The 8854-nt window shown below is 40.7% G+C and overlaps 1 protein-coding gene across 1 annotated transcript; it reads right to left on the reverse strand.

Annotated features, from left to right (window-relative positions):
• Positions 1-1354: 1354 nt before the first annotated feature.
• On the reverse strand, positions 1355-5371 carry LOC121047657. Its single transcript, XM_040503090.2, has 3 exons — positions 5014-5371; positions 3448-3664; positions 1355-1378 (listed from the first exon to the last, which is right to left on the reverse strand). The coding sequence occupies exons 1-3, from the start codon at positions 5295-5297 to the stop codon at positions 1355-1357; spliced, it is 525 nt and encodes a 174-aa protein (XP_040359024.2). The 5' UTR covers positions 5298-5371.
• Positions 5372-8854: the final 3483 nt, after the last annotated feature.

Below are 8854 nucleotides of genomic sequence, written 5' to 3' on the forward strand. Positions count from 1 at the left end.
CGATCAGCTGGCACGCACCCACGGATAACAGAAGGACCCGAGGAGGTAGGAGTTAGGTAGGAGGACCGAGTTTTCGTGCCACCTAATGAAAATGCCTCTCGCTAGGTGCCGGTAAAACTCGGCCCTCAGCCGGGAGCAGGCTCTTCCATAGGGAGCGCTCAGATGGAGGGGTCATAAGTATAGAGTTGGTCATGGATTGTGTGACGATCGCGAGTAAATCTGCGTGCTATAAAGTTTGTGGCGTTTGCTACTTTTTTTTTCTAACCTGTGCGTTAGATTTTTGTGGAATGGTAGGACCAAGACGTGTTTCTCGCATGGTCTGTCTAGCACCACCGCACTTACATCGGGAGGAAAAACAGCTTTTTTGTCAGCTCCACGCCGACCACACGTCTTTGGCCGAATATACTGAATATTTGAGTGACCACATACTAGAAATTTGATTCGCGAATCAAATTGTCCGGGAACTTTCTATTCCAGTCGAATAATTGAGTATTCGCGCACCCTCAAAAAAAAAAAAAGACTTCTGATTATCCTCAACCAATAAACAAAGGCGAGCATCCTCAGCATTCACATATGGTAGGTGGCACCTGGTGATTACTTGTGTACTATGTAACGTAGAAATAAAGCAGATATGCATATGGCGAACTGTGAACTTATAAACTGTGTGTCATGATTTACGATCTTTCTTACCTGAACCACAACTATAATAAAAAATGGAGGGAACGAGACTTGTGCAAGGAAAACAAAAAAAGCTTTCCTTGCACAAAACCACACTCGGTGTACAAATCTTAGCTTATAAAGTAGCCTACGATTCAAATAAAAGAGTGTGGCATCCTACATGCCGAAAGATGCACAAAAGTAGACACTCTGGGTTACCCAGTGCGATGTCGACGGGTGTTGCGGGAAGGTTTTCGAGTTCACTGGAGATGCTCGTTGTATTTTAAAAGCAAAGAATGATGCAGTTCAACGTCAAACCATATCACAATTTGAGAGTATCAAAAGGAAGGAAACACGAGTTGCTAGTGTTTCCATGCATTAGCAGACAAAATCAAATAAACAGTGGTGAAACTAACAAAAAGCTGCTTAGAGCAGTTTTTCTAGCAAAAACAAACAAGTTTTTAGCACACATTTGAGCTTTTGAAGAAGCCGGCTCTAGCTAATCACCTTGTAAAAAGCGATGCAAACACTGCAGTTCCTCAAAGTGCAATAAAAACTATTTTAACTGTAATTATAACATAGAAAATTATTTGCAGCATAACAATTGTTGTTCAAAGTGGTCTAACCAATGGGGAAAGCAAGTAAAAGCACAGAGCCTTGGCAAGCACCTTATTGCTTTTAAATCTCGATGCAACTACTAAATCAGTCCCATCTTCGACAACTGCAACATAACAAAACTATTTTAATATAGCGAATATACCACACATGCCAAAACACGCATTTTTCCTTGAAATGAAAATAACGGGAGGAAGACTCATGAGTATTCCTCAATTAATCGGTGCCACCGGAACAATGATTGATACCTCTCTTCCTCCCATCCAAGGCATCAATAATCGGTCCAGGAAATGGGAATGTAATATAGAGCTAAACTAAGGGTTGGACATTCTTCTCGGCAAGTGATCACTTTTTGTGCGTGGCACTGAGGAATACGCAAGTCTTGTGCCGCAAATAGTTCTCTAATTATTTTTATGTTAGTGGGAAATGCATCTTGTGACATGCGTGTCAAGTCCGTTAAAAAAAAAAGCATTCTCGGCAGTGTCCCTTGAAGTGCTGAGCAGTCTCGTCATCTTTCCGCATACTCCATACATTGTCTAGGTCTCTATATTTTGGACTGTACATCATAGTCTGTAACACTCCCGTTGTGGCCTCGAAGAACGAGGGCGCTTGTTAGAAGTGCAATAGATACTTTTTCCAACCAAAATACAGAAGTCCTACCAGAAGAAAAATAAGTTCAGTAACAGTTCTGTTTGTTTGTTTTTTTTGCATATCTTTTGGCCCATAGAGCTTGGTTTTTGCTAGGGCATTATTTCTTGCCACAACTCCTCCAGCCCCTTTGGAAAAAGATATGGAATAAACATTCTCAAGATATTGTTTTTAAATGCCTAACGAGCATGTTGGTAAAGGAGGCTCAACACAAAATAATATTTTGTTGATTTTGTGTTTATTCTTTCCTGCTGAGCTTGCTTTTGTAGCAGTATGTAGCAGGATTTGCTCTTTGGAACCGTTTCGTGCGAACTGTGCAGTAGCCTCCCCATGATATCAAGTATCAAACAAGTTCTGCTGGTAAAATCTGTTTCCAAAACTGGTAATAATCTTTCTGATCTCAGAATTTTTATTATATTGTGTGGCAAGTCGTTTTTGACTTCGACTCCCCGTGTTATACTGGAACACTTCCACTTCTGCTAAGGCTATGTGTGAGATTGAACTGTGTCTCAGTATATTCTGCGTACCATGGCACGGATGTCTAGCAAGTTTAACTCTTTTGGTACAGACGCAGGCTATCGCCACCTAAAATAATTTGTTCCTGAAAACCAGGGTAGAACGTTTGTCATTTGGAAGTAGCACCGCAGTAAAGCTGCTAAGATTGTTAAATTGTAAAACTGGAGTGATTGCAGTACGCATATACCGCAAAATACTGAGCAAGGGCCCACTCAAAGTGTGAAGATAATCGGAATCAATTTTACTTTTATATATACTGTGCATACTTTTTCAGATGTTGTGAACTTGGAGGTGGGCACTTCCATCGCTTATTAAATCAGTCCATTATTTATTAAATTGAATATTGTACAGATTCCAAATCAGTATTATTATAAACTTTTTCTTGCATTGAAAATATCTTTTTTGCCAAAAAGAAAATATATTCATGTCTATTTCCTACCTTAGGATGAAAGAAGTTACCTGTGAAACCGGGCCTGAAGACGCATGGTCAGTGCCACACTCCAGAACTACGGAAATCAGACGTTGAAATATAAAGTACCTCGTTTTTTAAATCGCCTGAGTGAGTTGAATGTAGAAGTTTTGAATGAAACCATAAAAAAAATGTATGTTCCATGTTTATGAGAGAGTGCCGCTGGAATTTGTAAACTTGGCTAAATCGATTACTTTTCCCCCTTTCCCCCCTCCCCCATCTAATGTTTGTTTTTGTGCTCTAAGTGTGATGGTGAAAAAAACATTATGTGTATGTGCATGCTGTCCTCTTTCGCTGCTGTGGGGAGGCAGAAACTCGTCAAGCAACAACTGAGTTGCATTTTTCTCTGGCTCCCCTCTCCAAACGGAGAGAAATAAAGAGTTTGAGTTTAGTGTGGAATAGGAAGATACTCAATACTTTACGGTAGGCATCTGTGTAAACTTCAGTCTGTCAACTTCCGTTTAGGCCTCATTGAAATGTTTGAAAGATTTAGAATTCCTACTAGTTTTTAGAAAAGGTTGGCCTCACAACAAAATTCTTACCTCATACACCCGGAACACAAAGTCCATTTTTTCCTTGAAGTATGAAAGAAGCATCGGGATGAGGGCGACGGATAAAGCGGATTTCAGGCCACCTTGTGTGTGTTGTTGAGCTTTAAGGAACCACTCCAGAACACCATCCTCTTTCGAGGTGCTTTGCAGGAAGGTGCACAGGACTTGAAGCTTGGCTGCTCCGCGGGCAAACAGCGCGTTCATGCTTCTTCGAGTGAGCCCGCAAAATTTAAAAAAATGGTCCTTTTGTCAAATTGGAGTCAACAACTTGGGTCAGATAATTGTAGGCTACTGCTACAAAGCCAGGATTTTATCTCGAGAAGGAATTTTGCGGGGTAAAGGGGGCTGGTAAGCTGCCACTAGGTTTAAATTTCCACTGAAAAAGGGACTGCCTCAGGTGATGGAAATTACTAAAACTCACCCCTTCCCCCCAGAAAAAAAAATCTGAATGCTTGCTTTAAGTTTGTGGCAAAGTATAGCGAATTAATATTGAAGTAAACAATTCTACCAAACCTCGTCCAACCAGTCATACAAATGATCACCCGCACTGACCAAATTAAATTGATTAGCAAACCACTATAAAACGGGATGCAAAATGCGGGTGGGCCGAGACTTAAACTCCGGGTCTCCTGGTTAACAAACAGGTATACTAACCACTCAACTACCTGACAAATCAGGAGACACGAAGTTTGAATTTAGGCCACACTCATTTTGCACTTTGTTTTTAAGTTGTTTAATATTTAGTTTAATTTAAAGGGTGTGGTTCTCCATCAGCACATCTGGTCGATTTGATTTTAGAGAACTAAAAAAATGAAGTATGTGAATGCCCTTTGACACCTTGCCTCATACAAATACAGAAACTATGGGGAACACAATAATTCCAGAGAAAAAATATTACCGTAAAATCCCGAGAGATGCCTCACCTCCGAAAGATAGCCCACCCTTATTTTTCTGCTTCATTTTCTATATATTATTTTCTAAACATCAAGATAGAGCCCACTCATAGTAATAGTAGTGTTGGGATCAATGATGGCCTCGGCGTAAATGCAGCTAGTCAGCTCTGGCGGGATATAAGCAAACGTTGCTGACTGGGAATTAGTCAACTTTGCTTCGTTGCCCCTCGCCACCAACACAAGCGTGGAAGGGCACGACCTGAAAATAGCAATTTGTAATCTCTTCTCGATTCTACACCAAAAGTTAGCCCGCTCCATATTTGCACCCGATCTGCTCTTCATGTTAGGTGGGCTATCTTTCGGGATTTTACGGTAAGTAATCTGGACCTTGTGCAAGACTAGAAAGATATTTGAAATTAAATACCATAATATAAGGATTAGTTTGTGAGTGATTAGCTTATATTAGAATGCATTATTACAAAATAAGAGCTGTGAGGGCACATAGTGTTATGATTCACATAGGTGAGTTATACAGTAAATAGATTATAGCTCTTCTGATAGCTTGTTGCCAAAATATCAAACTTAATTTACTAGAATTATTTTATGAGTGAAATGATTCTCTTTTATTTGTTAAAGATGCTCTACTCCAACTTACTACATATACCTTTCAAGGTGCTCTAGAAAGTGCTGTCTCTTGAAAAGCAGAGGCCACACTTTCTTGATCTCCAACGCAGGCATAGAGTTCACAGACAGTCTAATTTCTGGAAAACACAAAGCCATTTCAGCTGCTTGCTTGTGAACGTCTTGCTCCTGAGGAGACTTCAGTGCTTCACTCTGGAGGAATGCTTTAGCTTCTTCCATTCGTTCAGCTGGCGTGTTAACAAGCTGATACTCGATGCACCCATACTCAGTCTTCAGACTCTGTCTTTCAGGCTGGTTATCATTCATGGTCAAAGCTTCACTAAGGGTCCTTTTCAGCCCTCGCCTAGTATTTTCAAATCTGGCTTGGATTTTGTGAGCTAATTCTTCTGAAGTTGGGGCATGATTCATATCATCCATCTGTGAGTCAGCAAGCTGCCCATACATCTTCACAATGTAGTCAGCCACACACCTGATGTCTCGAGCTGATGGCCTCTGTTTAACTTTTTCCATTGAGGTCACCACCATCCTCACAAGTTCGTGAACCGTCTTTCTGTCAAGTTGCTTCCCGTTTCTCAACTGTGTAAGGACTGTTGAACTGAGGCTTTTTCAGCAGAAGGTTGCCGAGCTGACAAATTCTACTGACACAGAAAATGTTGCGTCAGGGTAAGAGGTGCCTCCTACTGGTTCAGTTACTGTCAAGTAAAAACAGAAACTAAATCAGACCAAAATCTCAAACTCAGCAGAAGGCATACACATTTTACTACAAACTACAAAACAACAGAGCAATAATATTTGGTCACAAATGCAAAAAAAAAAAACACACGTAAAACGCCAGTCAGATGTAACAGACTGCTTGTACAACAAACGGTTGCCAGCTGTATGATGGAAATGTGCTGCACAACTTCCTGTGCTATGATTTTGTCACTGTTTATCAAAAACAGTGGTGCACCAAGGTACCCTACCACAATATTTAAAAAGCGCAACGAGACACGGACAAGGAAGATAGACAGAGACACAGTTCTGTGCCTGTCTATTTTCCTAGTCAGTGTCTGATTGCAGTTTTTAAATATTATGAATAACCAACTGGCCCAACTTCCCACCCTTTCCCTAGCACCTCAGAGTTGATCATCTCATGTTGAGCAAGGACCACATCAAGTTTATTTTTTAGTTTGCATGGCTTTGTTATATTATCTTTAAGTTAACCAGATTTTACTGTGCCAGCAACTACAACTGCAATATCTAAAGGCACTGCATTCCTTTACTTTGACATGCCTTGACATGTAGACTTGTAGCGACAGAGCACTGAGCACTTTATCATATGAATTAGCATTAACCAATAATTACAGCAATTCCCACTTACATGGCCTTCAGAGACTTTTACAAACAGTCAGTTTAGTCTATTAGGAACAACCTGACCTTCAGGAAGGCTTTCCACATTCCTTTCATAAACAAGAATGGCCAATACATAAAAACAAAATTCAGCTGCTATTTCTTATTTACAAACCAGGCAACTAAATAATTAAACTCTTATAATTAGGACTGCTATTGCCTGAGGTCCATGGTGTCGTGCTAACAACAAAGGTGCTGCAATCCTGGACATGGGCATCTGCAATGTACTTAAAGGCACCCTCATCCACCTCAGTTCCATTTTCTAGATACACCTGCATAGAATAATCAGGTGACGGCATTCACTTCAGTAAACTAGGCCTATAGAATCAAGTAAAAAAATTCGGGCATAGTAATATTCCTAGTCCTGCTAGACTTCTCGCACAATATTGTGTGTCTTTTACTTTTAGAAACAGTACCATCAAGCCATATCTTAGTCGATTTTCACAAAGATGTGTTCGTTGATGAACAATACATGGAGTACAAATATTTCCCCAAAACGTGACTAAACATGATCATAGGTGTGATTGATTATACGGGCTACTAAGAACTTCTAGCTATTTTAGGTCTAGAAGCATAGCAGAGGTCATAACTGAAGGACTCTTAGCAAAAAGGATGCACACAAAACGTAACAATCAAAGTGGAAAGAAGGAACAGATTTCTTGACTTTAGATGTCTACTGTCATTTAGCCACTAACAGTTTCATGACAGGACTGCAGGCAACAAATGCTTTTTCATTATGAACCAACTTGAGGGAGATGCTAGTATTGTTTGAAACCATCGAATTTTTAAGAAGGTGACTGAGGAATGCTTGAGAAGTAGTGAGCCCGCCAAAGGCATTCTGCGAGCGAAGGGCGCTTTAGGGATAATTTATGCTGTCCCTTACGAATTTTACGCACTCTGCACACTGGTGCTCCAGTGTTGCCAACAGGCAGAGAAAAGTAAACTGTTTTGGTCTTTGTTCACATAAAGCGTCTGCACTGGCGTGGTCACTGTTAAAATGCAGCCATTTCAGATGTCGTCAGAGTACAGGGAGCAGACGAAAGCCTGACAATGCCTCCTCTGGCATGTACGGTAGGTGGGGTAACTGTCAGTCACAATTATGCATCCACTACACAGAGGCGTGGGCAGTTTGACAGGGCGAATTGTCTTTGAGGAAACTCAAGTGACGTCCCAAGTTTTCTGGCATATTTCTCGACAATGACTGCACAGTATTTTTACAAAAAACCTGGTTGGGTGGCTTGATGTAGGAATTAAGTGGGAAGGATTGTACTGCAAGCTGGTGAAGTTTAATTCTAAAGCATCCACTCATTCCTGGGTAGATGCTTTAGAATTAAACTTCACTACTCCTGGTTGTTATGCATACACCAACATTTTAGCAGTTCAGCGATTGTTGTCCATTCCACTGGAGCTTTAAAGATAGCCAGTCATTGCAAACACGAGAAGGCGTCAACAACACAAACTAACCCCCCCCCCAAAAAAAAAAAAAAAAAATTTAAACCGACAGCAAGAATGCATTTCTATGATCTGTTGATGTGAGATACTGCACTTCATGCCCAAACCGCATAGAGCATGTGCAGTGCTGCTAGCAGTCGCTATGCTTCATGCATTTAAGTGTCCAGCTTTGTGCTATGCGCATACTTGTTGTTCAGGGTATCATGCTTGCGCTTGTAGTTTCGGTTTTGCTCGCGCTTATAGTGAAATTGAGTATGAGCCAGCTTTCCGACAAATATCAGTTCGTGTACAAGCTGATGTGTGTTTATTAAGGTGCACCTTACCTTGATATCTGGTGACTCTTTACAGACACCGACCTCGATCGCTTTCTTCTTTAGGCCTTCGAAACTCTCAATGGGAGCAAGCTTTTTGACTTTACGATCACTGCTCCACAGCTTTGCAAGCATCTAAATTGAAAAAAAGTATATTTTAGACAATATAATTACTATGCACATGGAGACACATCAGACAAACATCAATTTGCATGTAACAGGTTTGACAAAAAACTACAAAGATGATCCCATATTCTTGCGACAAGGAGACTCCGAGATGGCCAACAGAAATAGTGCATCAGGGAACGAGAGTGCAAGTACCTTTGCTAGATATAGTCAACCCAGAACCTTTTACATGCCAATGTTCCACAGCCCTGCTAGCCCTGTCCTATTTGCTTTGTACAAAGTAACGAACTGGGACAAACTACTAAGGCAAACCTTTCTTTGTTTCCAGTTCTTTCCTCCTCTTCATTGCTAGTCAAATTATTTTGGCAAGCTGCCAAGCCCGCCCCCCCCCCCCCAGCAATTTAATATGTAAGCTAATGTAAATAACAAATTTCAATTTCCATATCTCACTCTTGTCCTGTTGCTCTACAGTTATCTGCAACACTATGAACACTAGAAACAGGGTTACTACCATTACTCAACTAACAAGAATGAAACAGATCTGGAGTAATTTTGATAGCATAAAGTACTGCATTACTCAAAAAT

The sequence above is a fragment of the Ixodes scapularis genome, unplaced genomic scaffold, assembly GCF_016920785.2.
Source record: "Ixodes scapularis isolate PalLabHiFi unplaced genomic scaffold, ASM1692078v2 PGA_scaffold0__279_contigs__length_252992795, whole genome shotgun sequence".
NCBI lineage: Eukaryota > Metazoa > Arthropoda > Arachnida > Ixodida > Ixodidae > Ixodes > Ixodes scapularis.